Consider the following 18,736-nt stretch of genomic DNA (forward strand, 5'->3'; position numbering starts at 1 on the left):
TTGAACCATGTTGAACCATGTTGAACCATGTTGAACCATGTTCAACCATGTTCAACCATGTTGAACCATGTTGAACCATGTTGAACCATGTTGAACCATGTTGAACCATGTTGAACCATGTTGAACAATGTTGAACCATGTTGAACCATGTTGAACCATGTTGAACCATGTTGAACCATGTTGAACCATGTTGAACCATGTTGAACCATGTTGAACCATGTTGAACCATGTTGAACCATGTTGAACCATGTTGAACCATGTTGAACCATTTTGAACCATGTTGAACCATGTTGACCTACATGAACATACAGGTACTTCAAGTAGGTAGATTGTAGGAGTGCTGGATATAGCTAGATAGATGGGAACAGATGGAGACCATGATTCATATGTTGCTGGAGACACCACGCCTCAGAGGGCTGCGGACTGCACCTGTGACCAGTTTTGGCTAGTCTGTTAGTTCAGTAGTCGACATCAAAAGCACCCCTAATGCCAGTTGGCTGCAATTATGCCACTTTTATGCTCGGCAGTGCTAGTTTACTAAAACCAGCATATAATTCTACTGATAATGGTAGCATTAGCCGCCGATGCGTAGCAGTGAAACTTGTCGAACACGACCGCATAAGGGAACTTCAAAATGTGGTCTCTGTCACCAGGTGGTCGCCTTGTCCAGGGTCAATTGACTGGAAATAGCACCCATTGGTCCTGGTTGCAGTGGTCTTCTAGAACAGGTGGTCGCCTTGACAGGTTTTACTGCATTCCGTTCTCATTAGACCTACGCATGCAGCCCACGAATCTCGGTAAAGGGGAAGTTAAGGCAAAAATTAAAATTTCACCAATTGTAGTCTTTGGGGTGCTGAGTCGAATGGTCGTGGTCCGAGGAAGCTGAGACGCTCCCTTCCTACTTGAATCAATCGAACTCGCGCACTTCCACCGAAACTGGGTGACTGCGCCCTACGAGATGGGGATTTGTATGCAAAATGTCACTAAAAGCGCCATTTCGTTCTTATAAAAGCACGGATGACCGCGACTGGCCCATATGTTGTAGTCTTTTGGACGCTGAGTCGACTGGTTTTGGTCCGAAAAGGCTGCGATGCAGCGTTCCTCCTTTATTCCCAATCGAACATGGTTGAAGAAGCGGTCACGTGCTCCTGGGTGCCCAAATCACCTGGTCACCACGCCAGCAGGCGACAACTTTCACACCAAGGTTCAACTCGAGTTCAACTCGAGTGACAGGACTGCACCCAAAAAAGGTCAAACAAGCTAGTAAGTTGTACCCTGCAGGCACGGTGACCAGATGACTGGCGTACGCAGGAGCACGTGACCGCTTGTTCAACCATGTTCGATTGGGAATAAAGGAGGAACGCTGCATCGCAGCCTTTTCGGACCGAAACCAATCGACTCAGCGTCCAAAAGACTACAACATATGGGCCAATCGCGGTCATCCATGCTTTTATAAGAACGAAATGGCGCTTTTAGTGACATTTTGCGTACAAATCCCCATCTAGTAGGGCGCAGTCACCCAGTTTCGGTGGAAGTGCGCGAGTTCGATTGGGATTCAAGTAGGAAGGGAGCGTCTCAGCTTCCTCGGACCACGACCATTCGACTCAGCAGCCCGAAGACTACAACTAGTGAGATTTTAATTTTTGCCTTAACTTCCCCTTTAAGAAAGTAGCTATCGAGGGTAATATTAGTAAGCATGACTCTCTCATATATATATATATATATATATACTCAATCTGCGGACAGCATGCTGTTTCGTTCTTTTTGAACTCATCAGCGCAGCACAGAGGAAATGAGGCCGAACCTGATAGCAATGGAAATAAAAATTTCCAATCAGGCCCGAACGTACCTTGCCAGAGTGCTCAAACTGACAAGTCAGTGAGCTCTGCATAACGCAAACAGCAACGGCACTACCCCACGCAAGAGTGCTCAACTGCTACAAGAGCAGGAGCGAAATACTCAATCTGCGGACAGCATGCTGTTTCGTTCTTTTTGAACTCATCAGCGCAGCACAGAGGAAATGAGGCCGAACCTGATAGCAATGGAAATAAAAATTTCCAATCAGGCCCGAACGTACCTTGCCAGAGTGCTCAAACTGACAAGTCAGTGAGCTCTGCATAACGCAAACAGCAAAGGCACTACCCCACGCAAGAGTGCTCAACTGCTACAAGAGCAGGAGCGAAATACTCAATCTGCGGACAGCATGCTGTTTCGTTCTTTTTGAACTCATCAGCGCAGCACAGAGGAAATGAGGCCGAACCTGATAGCAATGGAAATAAAAATTTCCAATCAGGCCCGAACGTACCTTGCCAGAGTGCTCAAACTGACAAGTCAGTGAGCTCTGCATAACGCAAACAGCAAAGGCACTACCCCACGCAAGAGTGCTCAACTGCTACAAGAGCAGGAGCGAAATACTCAATCTGCGGACAGCATGCTGTTTCGTTCTTTTTGAACTCATCAGCGCAGCACAGAGGAAATGAGGCCGAACCTGATAGCAATGGAAATAAAAATTTCCAATCAGGCCCGAACGTACCTTGCCAGAGTGCTCAAACTGACAAGTCAGTGAGCTCTGCATAACGCAAACAGCAAAGGCACTACCCCACGCAAGAGTGCTCAACTGCTACAAGAGCAGGAGCGAAATACTCAATCTGCGGACAGCATGCTGTTTCGTTCTTTTTGAACTCATCAGCGCAGCACAGAGGAAATGAGGCCGAACCTGATAGCAATGGAAATAAAAATTTCCAATCAGGCCCGAACGTACCTTGCCAGAGTGCTCAAACTGACAAGTCAGTGAGCTCTGCATAACGCAAACAGCAAAGGCACTACCCCACGCAAGAGTGCTCAACTGCTACAAGAGCAGGAGCGAAATACTCAATCTGCGGACAGCATGCTGTTTCGTTCTTTTTGAACTCATCAGTGCAGCACAGAGGAAATGAGGCCGAACCTGATAGCAATGGAAATAAAAATTTCCAATCAGGCCCGAACGTACCTTGCCAGAGTGCTCAAACTGACAAGTCAGTGAGCTCTGCATAACGCAAACAGCAAAGGCACTACCCCACGCAAGAGTGCTCAACTGCTACAAGAGCAGGAGCGAAATACTCAATCTGCGGACAGCATGCTGTTTCGTTCTTTTTGAACTCATCAGCGCAGCACAGATATATATATATATATATATATATATTTAAATAGAGATGTAGGCGAACAAAATTTATATACACACAACAACAAGGTTGTCAATTTCATAATACTAAAAGCTTTTCACCCATTTTCATCAGTAGTTACATGGGAATGAGCAAGAACGAAAACGAAGCCAGAATTTATACTGGGGGTAGAGAATCAGCAAGAATATTCTTACGCGCCTCAAGTTCACACTACACTACCATAAGAATGTATGGAGCAGTGGGAAAATGCGGGAAACAACACATGAGGGGAAAGCACTACCAGAACAAACACGTGATAAAGTTGTCAGTCCGGTTGCATTCCCCTCATGTGTTGTTTCCCGCATTTTTCCACTGCTCCATACATTCTTATGGTAGTGTAGTGTGAACTTGAGGCGCGTAAGAATATTCTTGCTGATTCTCTACCCCCAGTATAAATTCTGGCTTCGTTTTCGTTCTTGCTCATTCCCATGTAACTACTGATCAAAATGGGTGAAAATCTTTTAGTATTATGAAATTGACAACCTTGTTTTTGTGTGTATATATATATATATAGTGCCTTTGCTGTTTGCTTTATGCAGAGCTCACTGACTTGTCAGCTTTATGCAGAGCTCACTGACTTGTCAGTTTGAGCACTCTGGCAAGGTACGTTCGGGCCTGATTGGAAATTTTTATTTCCATTGCTATCAGGTTCGGCCTCATTTCCTCTGTGCTGCGCTGACGAGTCCACAAAGGACGAAACAGTTCTGTCCGCAGATTGAGTATTTCGCTCCTGCTCTTGTAGCAGTTGAGCACTCTTGCGTGGGGTAGTGCCTTTGCTGTTTGCTTTATGCAGAGCTCACTGACTTGTCAGTTTGAGCACTCTGGCAAGGTACGTTCGGGCCTGATTGGAAATTTTTATTTCCATTGCTATCAGGTTATGCCTCATTTCCTCTGTGGTGCGCTGACGAGTCCACAAAGGACGAAACAGTTCTGTCCGCAGATTGAGTATATATATATATATATATATATATACTCAATCTGCGGACAGCATGCTGCTTCGTTCTTTTTGAACTCATCAGCGCAGCACAGAGAAAATGAGGCCGAACCTGATAGCAATGGAAATAAAAATTTCCAATCAGGCCCGAACGTACCTTGCCAGAGTGCTCAAACTGACAAGTCAGTGAGCTCTCTATATATATATATCCGGCCTCATTTCCTCTGTGCTGCGCTGATGAGTTCAAATAGAACGAAACAGCATGCTGTCCGCAGATTGAGTATTTCGCTCCTGCTCTTGTAGCAGTTGAGCACTCTTGCGTGGGGTAGTGCCTTTGCTGTTTGCGTTATGCAGAGCTCACTGACTTGTCAGTTTGAGCACTCTGGCAAGGTACGTTCGGGCCTGATTGGAAATTTTTATTTCCATTGCTATCAGGTACGGCCTCATTTCCTCTGTGCTGCGCTGATGAGTTCAAAAAGAACGAAACAGCATGCTGTCCGCAGATTGAGTATTTCGCTCCTGCTCTTGTAGCAGTTGAGCACTCTTGCGTGGGGTAGTGCCTTTGCTGTTTGCGTTATACAGAGCTCACTGACTTGTCAGTTTGAGCACTCTGGCAAGGTACGTTCGGGCCTGATTGCAAATTTTTATTTCCATTGCTATCAGGTCCGGCCTCATTTCCTTTGTGCTGCGCTGATGAGTTCAAAAAGAACGAAACAGCATGCTGTCCGCAGATTGAGTATATATATACATGTATATATGATCGGAAATTTTTATTTCCATTGCTTTCAGGTTCGGCCTCATTTTCTCTGTGCTGCGCTGATGAGTTCAAAAAGAACGAAACAGCATGCTGTCCGCAGATTGAGTATTTCGCTCCTGCTCTTGTAGCAGCAGTTGAGCACTCTTGCGTGGGGTAGTGCCTTTGCTGATTGCGTTATGCAGAGATCACTGACTTGTCAGTTTTAGCACTCTGGCAAGGTACGTTCGGGCCTGATCGGAAATTTTTATTTCCATTGCTTTCAGGTTCGGCCTCATTTTCTCTGTGCTGCGCTGATGAGTTCAAAAAGAACGAAACAGCATGCTGTCCGCAGATTGAGTATTTCGCTCCTGCTCTTGTAGCAGTTGAGCACTCTTGCGTGGGGTAGTGCCTTTGCTTATTGCGTTATGCAGAGCTCACTGACTTGTCAGTTTGAGCACTCTGGAAAGGTACGTTCGTGCCTGATCGGAAATTTTTATTTCCATTGCTCTCAGGTTCGGCCTCATTTTCTCTGTGCTGCGCTGATGAGTTCAAAAAGAACGAAACAGCATGCTGTCCGCAGATTGAGTATTTCGCTCCTGCTCTTGTAGCAGTTGAGCAGTCTTGCGTGGGGTAGTGCCTTTGCTGATTGCGTTATGCAGAGCTCACTGACTTGTCAGTTTGAGCACTCTGGCAAGGTACGTTCGGGCCTGATCGGAAATTTTTATTTCCATTGCTTTCAGGTTCGGCCTCATTTTCTCTGTGCTGCGCTGATGAGTTCAAAAAGAACGAAACAGCATGCTGTCCGCAGATTGAGTATATATATATATATATATACTCAATCTGCGGACAGAACTGTTTCGTCCTTTGTGGACTCGTCAGCGCAGCACAGAGGAAATGAGGCCGAACCTGATAGCAATGGAAGTAAAAATTTCCAATCAGGTCCGAACGTACCTTGCCAGAGTGCTCAAACTGACAAGTCAGTGAGCTCTGCATAACGCAAACAGCAAAGGCACTACCCCACGCAAGAGTGCTCAACTGCTACAAGAGCAGGAGCGAAATACTCATATATATACACTCAGACACAAAGGATCTCCAAGTTTCTCACTGTTGCTACTCTGAGTTTCGTGCAAAAGCACTCTTCAGGCAACTTACTCTTCTCTCACATCAGTATCCCTTTACATACCAGAAAAGACGAAAAGAAGCACCCTAGGTGGGAATCACAGGTGGAGAAAAGAAGCACGCTAGCCAGTCTAGGTGGGAATCACAGGTGAAGATAAATGTGGCAAGTGTGGTAGTGTGAGCAATCGCGCAGGCCGGGTGGTGTGCATCTGGCGCGTTGCTCCCACCTTGTCCGTTTAAGAGGAAGAACGCCTTCCATCTCATGCGTCTAACAACTGATTCCACCTTGGCTATTGTTCTATAGACGCTCCTCTTTTGTTGAGCACTCTCCCTTGCCAACGCATACGCCACACTATGGACGAACCAAGACGAATGAATATTGACTGTTCACTGAAGAATATCCCGATACCGCCGGACGACGTCTATCGGAAGGACCTGCTAGCCAAGGTGGAATCAGTTGTTAGACGCATGAGATGGAAGGCGTTCTTCCTCTTAAATGGACAAGGTGGGAGCAACGCGCCAGATGCACACCACCCGGCCTGCGCGATTGCTCACACTACCACACTTGCCACATTTATCTTCACCTGTGATTCCCACCTAGACTGGCTAGCGTGCTTCTTTTCTCCACCTGTGATTCCCACCTAGGGTGCTTCTTTTCGTCTTTTCTCGTATGTAAAGGGATACTGATGTGAGAGAAGAGTAAGTTGCCTGAAGAGTGCTTTTGCACGAAACTCAGAGTAGCAACAGTGAGAAACTTGGAGATCCTTTGTGTCTGAGTGTATAACCCCGCTCTGTCTTAGGACATTGAGCACTTTTTGCCGACGCAAGAAATACTTCTATTGTTCTATAGACGCTCCTCTTTTGTTGAGCACTCTCCCTTGCCAACGCATACGCGACACTATGGACGAACCAAGACGAATGAATATTGACTGTTCACTGAAGAATATCCCGATACCGCCGGACGACGTCTATCGGAAGGACCTGCTAGCCAAGGTGGAATCAGTTGTTAGACGCATGAGATGGAAGGCGTTCTTCCTCTTAAACGGACAAGGTGGGAGCAACGCGCCAGATGCACACCACCCGGCCTGCGCGATTGCTCACACTACCACACTTGCCACATTTATCTTCACCTGTGATTCCCACCTAGACTGGCTAGCGTGCTTCTTTTCTCCACCTGTGATTCCCACCTAGGGTGCTTTTTTTCGTCTTTTCTGGTATGTAAAGGGATACTGATGTGAGAGAAGAGTAAGTTGCCTGAAGAGTGCTTTTGCACGAAACTCAGACTAGCAACAGTGAGAAACTTGGAGATCCTTTGTGTCTGAGTGTATAACCCCGCTCTGTCTTAGGACATTGAGCACTTTTTGCCGACGCAAGAAATACTTCTATTGTTCTATATATATATATATATATACTCAATCTGCGGACAGCATGCTGTTTCGTTCTTTTTGAACTCATCATTGAACTCATCTATTTAAATAGAGAGGTAGGCGAACAAAATTTATATACACACAACAACAAGGTTGTAAGTTTCATAACACTAAAAGCTTTTCACCCATTTTCATCAGTAGGTACATGGGAATGAGCAAGAACGAAAACGAAGCCAGAATTTATACTGGGGGTAAAAAATCAGCAAGAATATTCTTACGCGCCTCAAGTTCACACTACACTACCATAAGAATGTATGGAGCAGTGGAAAAATGCGGGAAACAACACATGAAGGGAATGCAGTACCAGAACAAAGCATTTGCAGGCGCAACCTGAGTGCATCCCGCAGGAACGCAACAGCAGCTTCAGTGTGATCACACCAGCCCGGAACAGCGCGCACAGATTCACACTGGAGGCGCTGTACATTCGCAGTTTGAGGCCAGAGCTGTGTCGACAAAAGAAGCACATCAAGGTGCTGCGGCTGTTCAAGCTGCAACCGGACTGACAACTTTATCACGTGTTTGTTCTGGTACTGCATTCCCTTCATGTGTTGTTTCCCGCATTTTTCCACTGCTCCATACATTCTTATGGTAGTGTAGTGTGAACTTGAGGCGCGTAAGAATATTCTTGCTGATTCTCTACCCCAGTATAAATTCTGGCTTCGTTTTCGTTCTTGCTCATTCCCATGTACCTACTGATGAAAATGGGTGAAAAGCTTTTAGTGTTATGAAACTTACAACCTTGTTGTTGTGTGTATATAAATTTTGTTCGCCTACCTCTCTATTTATATATATATATACTCAATCTGCGGACAGCAGCGGACAGCAGCAGCGGACAATCTGCGGACAGCATGCTGTCAGCAGATTGAGTATTTCGCTCCTGCTCTTGTAGCAGTTGAGCACTCTTGCGTGGGGTAGTGCCTTTGCTGTTTGCGTTATGCAGAGCTCACTGACTTGTCAGTTTGAGCACTCTGGCAAGGTACGTTCGGGCCTGATTGGAAATTTTTATTTCCATTGCTATCAGGTTCGGCCTCATTTCCTCTGTGCTGCGCTGATGAGTTCAAAAAGAACGAAACAGCATGCTGTCCGCAGATTGAGTATATATATATATATATACTCAATCTGCGGACAGCATGCTGTTTCGTTCTTTGTGAACTCGCATATATATACACTGTTGTGAATTCCAGCAGAAATCCAAGAGGGCTCGATACCGGGAAGGTAGAGCCGTGACACACTAGTCAGAACAACAGATGGCTTGATCAGTCACAACTTAAAGTTTCATACCATCTCAGGCACTCATCAGGTGATATGAACATCAAGAAAAATAACCCACTATTTAAAGCCCAGTATGGCGGGACAAGGATAACAGAAAGCGCTAGGGGCGCTATCAACTCATATCCGATTCAGTGTCATAGCCAGTAAGGATCGCGGTACTAAGGTGATAAAGGATAAAGGTGATAAAACTGAGCTTGCCTAGCTAGTGAGTTCCGCGGTGCAAAGATGATGATGGTGACAAGGCGGCAGAGAGCTATCAACTGGCCCTACTGGCTGGAGGCAGGGTGCCGAGAAGATCATGTTATCGGTGTTGACAGCATGAATTTATTTTGATGTCGACATTTGGATATCAACTCCGACCGCTTGTTGAGGCTCAATCTACTGTCGGCAGTGATTATTCTCGCCTTCTCCTCGAGGCACAGGCTGCATCTTTTTGTTATGTTGCTGTAGGCCTTGGCCTTCTGGACCACTCGCCACTTGATGTCGTGCGTCTTGCCATTATCTTTTAATTCCCACACATGCTTTGAGAGGCCCGTGGATTTGCTCTATCCAGGAAGCTTGATGGATGTCTTGTGGTTCCCGTATCGAAGCTTGAATGGAGTGCTTTTGCACGAAACTCAGAGTAGCAACACTGAGAAACTTGGAGATCCTTTGTGTCTGAGTGTATAACCCCGCTCTGTCTTAGGCCATTGAGCACTTGTTGCCGACGCAAGAAATACTTCTATTGTTCTTTATATATACATATATACACAGTCGTCCCTCTCTAATCCGGCACCTTTTGCAACTGCATTTTCTGCTGGATAAACAAGGGTGCTGGATTATGAAATCCTGCCCTCCAGCCCGACCCAGATGTTATCATACATGTTTGTGTCGTACGTCAAAACGTAGGGATTTTCTGTGTCAAACCAAGTACTTTGTGGAATGCATGTCTATAAGTTATACACTTAGGAATATCATATGTACTGGCATGGGATATTCCCAAGTGTATGTTGCATATGTTGTGTATGTTACAATGGTCCCTGACAGTCTGCGATATACAACTGCTGGATTAGAAAATCGAATTATGTAGAGTTTGAGTGATTTGTTGCAGAAAATCGCTGCTGGAGGCGGAATTCAAGTGCCGGATTAAAGCGTAGAAAATGAACTGAAAAAATCCATTTTGCCAGAAAGTGTGCCGGTTTGCAAGGGTGCTGGATAAACAAGTGCCGGATTAGAGAGGGACGACTGTATATTGATCTAGCATTACTGATTACTCTCTACCCTCAGTTCTTTGTCTGAGTTATACTCATTCCAATTTGGTACAAGTATTCTGCTGTCTAGGAGCCGGGATAGCACGTTTCCTTAGCATCCTTCAAAGCAACATTAACTTCTGGTCTGTGCCAGAACCTATTGCAGACTGGCAGAATGTGGCTTCGGAGTAGGTGAGTTGATTCATATCAAGTTTGAGCAGCGTTGTCGAAAATATGGCCATAATAATAATATGTTTGCATTGTACTGAATGAAATGACAATGCAATATACATGTAGTAAAGGTTGGCACATGATTCTGCACAACACAGCCAGCGAGAAAGTGAAAAGCGAGCATTCAAATTAGCATTATATTATGCTGATATATCAAGCAGCGCTCAAAGCATTATTAGTAATAATAATCAAGCATTAGACGAAGATGCCCAAATACATGTAAGTGAGCCAGCGGATAGCTGAAATAGGGCATGACGCAAAACCACTTGGGGCCGTCAGGTTAATTTTCCTGGACCGAGCCAGCCGGGAAAAAACCCTCGCGCCGACGGACGCAGTAGAGAGGGAAAAAACCGGGTGTATATCCCCAATGGCGATTAGGCATGATGTAGACATGGCAAATGGTGAGCACACTGCTTAATGTGGAAATACACAACAGTTCTCTTAGTCTAAATCATCAGCTCCGCTTCCAGGAGTAGATCGTTGCTGTTGACTGTTTCGTCAAGGTCTGGCTTATTCAAGTCGACGTAGGTTACGTCACCAACAAATTCTCTCATCGCTTTCTCAAATGCATCGTCATCAAGCAGGTCGATGTCATCGAGCCTAGAACAGTCAAAAGAATAAGAAGTTATCTACAGCCGGTAAGACAATACGAAGGGACATTTAGATACTGCTATGGGAATGTCTTGGATGTGATATACTCAAACTACAATGTTGTAACTGCAGTAGTAATAACTGCACCACTCATGTTTATAAATAAAATCAAAAAAATGACGGAATAAAAAAAAAGAAAAATTACGTCTAGCATGGGACTCGGCAGACCTACCAGCAACTTTCACACAATACGCAGACGACACCACTGCCCATCAGAACGAGCGATCATCTGTGGAAGAAACCGTCCGTGTGTGTGAACCCGTTTTCTCGGATGACAATCTGAAGCTGAACGTGGCAAAAACTCAATATTTCACTGTGACCAAGGAAGATGATTCCTGGAAATCGGTGAAGCTGCTGGGGAGTATGCTAGGCACAGCAGAAGACATAGCAGCCAGAGTGTCTGTTGCAAATCGGGCATTTGCAAGCATTCCATGGAAACGCCACAACCTGAATTCCAGGCTGTGTATGTTTTCCTGCCTGATATTGCCTGTCTTGCTGTATAATTGTGCGCTTTGGACCTTATCGCAAACATTAACCGACGTCGTCAATGTATGGCACCGGAAAAAAACTACGTACCATCATTGGTATCACGTACCCACAACGAATCTCGAACACAGCGCTGTATGCCAGAACCGAGCAGACCCCACTATCTCAAGTCTGCAGGCAACGGAGACTGCTGTGGTTCGGCCATGTAGTGAGGGAAGGCGAAGAATCGTCCTCGTTCCAAGCCCTCCTAATGTCAATCAACACAACAGACATACGACGACCCCTAGGACGACCACGTCTGAGATGGATCGACGTTGTCAAGAAAGACTTACAATGCATTAATCTGTCGCTTCTGGATGCTGTGCAATCTGCTTCTGATAGAGCTGCTTGGCTCGAAATTGTAAACAGATGCGTTGACCTCATGCAATGAGTGAAATGCGAACTGTCATTATTATTATTATTATTATGGGACTCGGGTAGACTGAAATTTTCACACCCATAGGAACTCAATCACCCTGGAGGATCAAAGTTCAGATGCAGCTTCTAATGCGGTCGGAGATGAGTAGTTCAGACCTACCATACAGTTGCCTATAAAATAGGGAAAATTCAATCCGCTGAATCCATGCAAATTTGATTCGCACCATGAATCCAGAAATGTGCAGTGTGAAAACTCGGACACATTAACGCATGGCATGTAAGGCACAGTGTGATGAGAATTAGCCCGTAACAAGCACTTACCAATCAAATTCAGACTTGGCATCGGACTTCATAGTAGTAGTATCAGCAGTGGAAGTAACTTCACTTCCTTCACTTTGGGACACCTTCTTAGTGGCTGGGCTTTCCTTCTTAGCTGAACAGTACAGATGAAGAAGCAAGCGCCTTTTATTAATATATTTACAACGGATCAAGCCAGATTATAGCATCCCATTAGCCATAGAATGCTGGAACATACATATCATACACGCAAGATCACCTACTACCAACCCCTACGTCAGGAATAACGCTAACTATTTGCGAAGCCCTTAAACTGTATTGTAGCACACTACAGCCGTGTTGAAGCAAATGGTCTTTCCACACGAGAAGGAAGCAGAACTCACTATCAACATGTAACGAGAGGTTAAGCAGATATCCCAAATACCAAACAGTAAATGCCAAGCCAGGCCATACAGATAAACAACAAGAGAAAGGTATCGCTTAAGAAAAGGCACAGGAAAGGACAACAGATCGAAAGTAATGTCTTCAAAAACATTTATAATACCTGCATCAGCAATGCAACTTACCAGAAGAATGACTGCTGAGTCTTGTTATCTTAGCAGGTGGTGTCGCTGGAGTGGAACTCTTGGTAGGTGCAGTATTCAGTACTGGACTACGTACATTCTTGCTTGCTGAACTGGAAACTACTGATGGTGATTCCTTGCTGGTTGAATCAGCCGGTCTTCTTTGACAGGTGTCTTCTGCAGATACAGTGCTGTCACTAACGGTCGCGTGATGCTTGCGTTTCTCAGCAAGGATTTCATCTAAAGACTTGATGCGAAGACCAGCAGCGGTGGACGGTTGTGGGGACACTGGAACAGCAACAGGCTATGGAGCAGTCAGAAGAATGGAGACAGAAAGAGAGAGAGAGAGAAAGAGATAGAGAGAGAGAGAAAAAGAGAAACTTAAAACATCTGAGAGGCCTTGCATCGGCTGATGATTTAAGACCGTGCAACATGTAAACCAGCTGCAGGACATAATTATTACGAAGCACTTTAAAGCAGTGAATAAAGTTGTAATAGCTATGAAAAGTATGAATGCCGCAGACATCACCAGGCAACATGACATTTTGTTCAAGATTTGGTTTTGTGTGTTTCCAAAATCGATTTTCACGCTCCGCTCCACCTTGAACAAATTGTCATGTTGCCTGGTGATGTCTGCGGCATTCATACTTTTCATAGCTATTATTAAACTTTTATCTCCACGTAGATTATTAATAAAGTTGTAAGTTATTTATACACATAACTGGCGCAAAGAGCGGATGGCACCTTTGCGGAACAGCTCGACAACAAAAAAATGAAGAAAGCAAGCCATGCACAAATAGTGGTGCACATTTAAGCTTCACTTTCAAATTCGGTGCAAATTTTGGTCTTCTAATGTTGTGCACTGCAGTTGTCAGTAGCATTGGTGGTACTGCAATAGTTACAGTGCTACAAACCACCGGCGAGAAGGAAAACAACTTGACATCATTTTGAGGTCCAATAAGCCCCCAAATCAGCCACACATCGAGATGAAGAGATGCACACACGTTTACCCAGGAACTCAAGAACGCAAAATAAAATATTGCAAAGTAACCGCCCGTGAGGTTGAAGTTCTGCAACTAAAGGATAACGGGTGAAACGGTGGGGATCCTCAAAGGACACCGCCAAAGTCGTCAACAAATAGAATGGCATATGAATCTGTTAACTGTCAGCACCAGGACAGCACCAGGACACACATATCCTTGCATGTGTCCTTCAGAAAGAAAGGATTAGAAAGTTGTGCTCTAGATTCACGTCTGCAAAAATGAAAAATTTCCTTTTCCTAAATGAAAGCAATGCCACTATAACTTTGAAGAAGCAAGCATATTGGTGCATGCATGCGCTGACAGTTACAGACAGCCAGACAGACACAGACAGACACGCATCACACACAGTTACACACAGTCACACACACATACACACCCACACACACACACATACACACACATACACATACACACACACATACACACATACACGTACACACACACACACACATACACACATACACACACACACACATACACACACACATACACACACACACATACACATACACATACACACACACACACATACACCCATACACACACACACATACACACACACACACACATACACACACAATCACACACACATACATACACACACACGCACACACATACACATACACACACATACACACACAATCACACACACACACACATACACACACACACACACGCACACACACGAACGCACACACAACTCATTCATTGATATACCAATTGATGTACATGGATACAGTACCTCAGTCCTGCGTCGTTTGGCTAACGGCTTTGTTTGGTCTTCTTGCTGAACAGATGCTGTCCTTTTCATGGGTAACAAAGGACCTGGACCACGCCTTGCAGTCTCAGATCTATGCTGTTGATTAAGCTGATCACGAGCATGAACCCAATGGTATCGGCTCATTGCTCGAGTTGCTCTTCTCATATCCATTCTGGAGTCAGCGGCAGTTGAGTCGGTGGCAACCCCTTGTGTTCGGGCGTGTCGCAGTCTTTTTTGAGATTTGCCAATAGTCCGGATAGTAGCGCTGCGCTGTCCACCTGAAGAGTAGATAGGGCAGTAAGGGTTAGCATCAATGATGCCTTTGATGGATTGTCTTGATTCTTGGCAAGCAGTGTGGATACGCCATATTCAGCAACTTGCGTACTCTTGCTCACCACGAGCAAGAGTACGCAAGTAACCGGTAATACGCAACTCCCGCAGCCCTTTCCGTACCAAGGACGTGTAACATGTTTGTTTGATTATCCTAATTTTTCAGGTGAAATGGGCCTTCTTGCTTCATACAACTAAAAGCAGTGTTGCAGCCATTTTGCGGTGCAGATTTCTATAGACTCAAAAAAAGCACCTCAGACACACGCTATCATTGGCAAAAGGGCTAGGTACAGTCTTACAGCAAACAGCAAATTCTTACCTTTGACTGGATTTCCTTGGGATGCGGTCGTAGTGGGTTGAACTTGGCCAGTTTGCAGAGGCGCATCAGGACGGGGCTTCAAATGCTTGAATGGGCAGAACGGCTTGGTACACCCCACTCGCTGAGACTCCCAGTAGCATGGCATGCTGCCACGGTCTTTCTGCAATACAGTCACCAAGACCACATCGAAAACAAAGAAACTCAGCATGCATCACCGTGCACTAGGCTTTCCTCAAATCAGCGCGTTTTTACCGCCTGGTCAGCTTTTCTCTCGGCTCGAAAATACATCAGATTCGGCTGAAAAATCAGCTTATTGTTTGAATATTGGAACGTCGTGTGAAACAACTTGTTTTGTAGTCAACTAGTCCATCACAATGTCATGCAGGAGGAGTACTGTAGGAGTTTTGCTTTCGACTTGTACAATTCGTTTTCGCAAAGCTTCCCGTTTCTTTACGTATCTTCAATATTTATGACCCACCCAAGTTGGGTGGTGTGCTGCTTTGCTGCTTCAAATTGTAGTTAGACGTCTTTGTCAAATATCGTACTGGTCTCGTCATGGTCGAGTAACAATTGACATTCTTTGTTCCGTTGGGACTGTGGCTTTTGCTCGTTTTCATTGCGCTTGCCTTCCCCTCTTTGGTCTTTTCATAACCTTGAACCTTCCAAGTTAGAAGGCTGTCGGTTAGCGCTACTGAGATGTGTTGAAGCTAGGTGTCAGGACGTCGAATGTCTCAGTACTCTTGTCAGTTTTGTGCCTAGATATTGCAATTTCTGACTGTATTATAGTATCCAATTACAGTGATGAAGAGTTACTCTTAACTCGTATCCATAATGTCCTTTTCCTTTCTACATTTTATTTATGGCTCAACACCCGAGTTTCAAATAATAATAATAATAATAATTCAAAGGATCAGTTGGGGAAGTTAACTGCCTGAAAAGAGAAACAAATCGCGAGACCCACCAGGACTCCCACCCGGGACCTTGTTTGTCATTAGCCATGCTCTAACCACTGAGCTATGGGACCGGGCTGAACCTAGAAAGCCCTGGCAAGTTTTTCACTCCAAAGGCAGCTCACACCACGTGCCACACACACTGATCGCACTTGGATCTTTCTCCCTCCCCATGGCCCAGGGGACCAACCACGGTTAGTTTCTGGACCCTACCAGAGAAAGAGGCGACAGAGTGTGCAGGCAAAGCAACCACACAGGCTCGCTTTACTTACATGTATTCCCATGTGGCGACGTGCACAATTCGGAACAATACAGCTTCCTTTGGCCCAATCTTGACAGACGTCTTCCTTGCCAAGTGCAGGAGCACTGTGTCGGAATGGACAAGCGCGTCCCTTCTTGCAGCTCGAGTAGTAGAAGAAGTAGCAATCATTACCGACTTGAGCCATCTGTTAATCAAACATTATTTGTTGAGAAGAAACACAACAGATTCAACGCCAACATTATAAAAAATGTGGCGCAAGATGGAACTGTCGATGTAAGTTTTGTAGCCTCATGACTCCGGTTTGGGCCAAGATATTCCTTTCCATTTTTCACGTATGATGTGCAGAGGTACCTGTATCCAGTCGTGTTATTTGTTCGTTATATTTCCAATTTCATGGCTCACCACGACCATACAAAATTCAATAAGCGTCGCCCTCCATTTTGAAAATATGGCGATGCCCCCGAAACCAGAGTTTGTGCAGTCATAGCGGCTACGCACCCTAGTTCATGCTGATCTATGTACACGATGTAAAGTCGAGTCCTAAATTACTGGTATTGTACGACTCCCTGGTCAAGTCTGCACAGCGAAAGGCTAGAGCCAAAGCAAATATTATTGTTTGATGCCGGCAAAGACACGCGGAGAAGACGTCCTTTCTCCAAGCCACCTTGGTCATTTTCTCAACCCGCTGGTGCATGTCGACCAAGATATGTCCTTGAAGTACTGGTGAACTGGGGTCCTGGCATCAACAAGAATTCGCCGTGCCTAGCTAACCAATGTTGTCAGTAGAACTCAGCGTTTCCTGATCATGGCTCGACACACTCTGTTCTGTTTGGTCTCGCAGCTTTCACCCTGCGAGTGTGCAGTTTCCTGGCCACAACTGAATTCCTTAGTCATGACCATGATGACAAGTGACTGGTATGATCTCTGATGGACCTAAGTCATTAGCTTGAGTCAACACGAAGGTAAACTCTTCACTTGGAACGCTAGCTGCTTCCTCAGTCCTTTCTTGTTGCACTAGCAGATATGCGTACGAGAGGACCCAAGCAGACACTACTAGATATTGGGATAAGGGATAGGTGGTCTCCGGTCCGTGATGGACAATGAGAATTCTGATACAGAGGGGCAAAGTGAGAGAAAGATAGTGAAAGAGAGAGAGAGACTTGTGTTTCGTCAGGTTTTGACATGTTCCTTTCTTCTCAGTATTCTCGCTCGCATAGTACTCCACTTGATTTGATTGATTTTATCTGGATTCGCGAGACCAAACGAGCAGGAGTGCTCAATAACAGGGTAGCGAATGGTTGAGTTGTGCTATGTGACAATGTAGTGTGTGCGTGGGGTGGTGGTGGTGGGGGGGGGAAGCTGCAGAGGCCCAATACAATGTAAAGGGATGGGAGGAGAGAAGGCCAGCGGAGAGTCAAATTCAGAAGAGGGAGGAGAGAATAGCTGAAGTGCACGGTTACTGTGCGAATTCACCACTTCTATGATAAACTTGCCTATGCTGTTGCTCATTAGGATTTTGGAAAATTCTATCCTTCTCTTTCATGTAACTAAGCAAGGAACCCGTTTGAACTTGCGAAGTTAAAAAAAAACAATCAATCAATCAATCAGTACCATGGCCTTTTCAGATTTTCATTGTACAGTACCTACATGTATTTGAAGTACCTCCCGGGATCAGTATTTCTACTTGAAATAATATTCACCAAAATGCCTCATTCTTAGCATTCTTTTACTCGCTTCCATGTAATTGGGCTTATTGCCTGTTTGGTTTTGCGAATTCAAATAAAAAACCACAACAGTGATAGAAAGACAGAGAGAGAGAGAGAGGGGGGAAAGAGAGAGAGAGAGAGAGAGAGAGAGAGAGAGAGAGAGAGAGAGGCTTAGAGAGAGAGAAACTCATAGCGAGAATAATAGTGAGAGATGGACTGTATAATAAAGAGTGAAAGGCTAAGGGGAACAGAGAGAAAGATAAAGCGGAAGGCAGAGAGAGAGAAAGAGGCAAAGTGGTACAGATAGAGATATAGGACAAACAGCTTGAAAGAAGGAAGACAGACAAACAGATACTTACAGTAAACTTCACAATTCGCGGCCGACTTCAGACCGAGAATCGAATAATCCCAAGTCTTCTGCAAGGACGATACTTAGCAAGGTGCTAGAGGGATCTACACAGAGAGAACCTGATTCTGATATCTGTTGGAAGACGGCAACTTACTCAGGCACGCAAATAATCAATCTCTGGTGGGAAGCAAGGTGTTTGAGGGAAGACACTAGAAAACCAACCGGTCACAGACACTGATCCTGGAGAACTAGTTGGAGACTGTAGCAAACCTAGGGTTTATATACATGTACCTGCGCTACGTGACGTCACATTGCGGCTGGTGGTTGGTAGCACAGTCGTCGGCGTGTGGTATAACTATCCGTGACGTCACATTGCGGCTGGTGGTTGGCAGCACAGTCTCGCTTGTGGCGTGTGGTATAACTATAACTATAAGGGCGCTCCGCTATGACACTAG

At 45.2% G+C, this 18,736-nt stretch overlaps 1 protein-coding gene across 1 annotated transcript; it reads right to left on the minus strand.

Annotated features, from left to right (window-relative positions):
• Window positions 1-9,956: 9,956 nt before the first annotated feature.
• Window positions 9,957-18,519, minus strand: LOC135810346 (zinc finger CCCH domain-containing protein 11A-like). Its single transcript, XM_065323836.1, has 7 exons — window positions 18,292-18,519; window positions 16,237-16,410; window positions 15,015-15,174; window positions 14,348-14,643; window positions 12,566-12,866; window positions 12,024-12,135; window positions 9,957-10,748 (listed from the first exon to the last, which is right to left on the minus strand). The coding sequence occupies exons 2-7, from the start codon at window positions 16,408-16,410 to the stop codon at window positions 10,595-10,597; spliced, it is 1,197 nt and encodes a 398-aa protein (XP_065179908.1). The 5' UTR covers window positions 18,292-18,519; the 3' UTR covers window positions 9,957-10,594.
• Window positions 18,520-18,736: the final 217 nt, after the last annotated feature.

Source organism: Sycon ciliatum, chromosome 2 (genome assembly GCF_964019385.1).
Source record: "Sycon ciliatum chromosome 2, ocSycCili1.1, whole genome shotgun sequence".
Classification (NCBI taxonomy): Eukaryota; Metazoa; Porifera; class Calcarea; order Leucosolenida; family Sycettidae; genus Sycon; species Sycon ciliatum.

Bases quoted from the DNA above. Each gene is read 5' to 3' on its own strand.
- LOC135810346 (XM_065323836.1), bottom strand. From the start codon at position 16,410: ATGGCTCAAGTCGGTAATGATTGCTACTTCTTCTACTACTCGAGCTGC. The intron at 12,136-12,565 runs GTAAGTTGCATT...TGTACTGTTCAG, and splicing joins ACTCAGCAGTCATTCTTCTG to CTAAGAAGGAAAGCCCAGCC. The intron at 10,749-12,023 runs GTAAGTGCTTGT...TGACTGTTCTAG, and splicing joins GCCAAGTCTGAATTTGATTG to GCTCGATGACATCGACCTGC.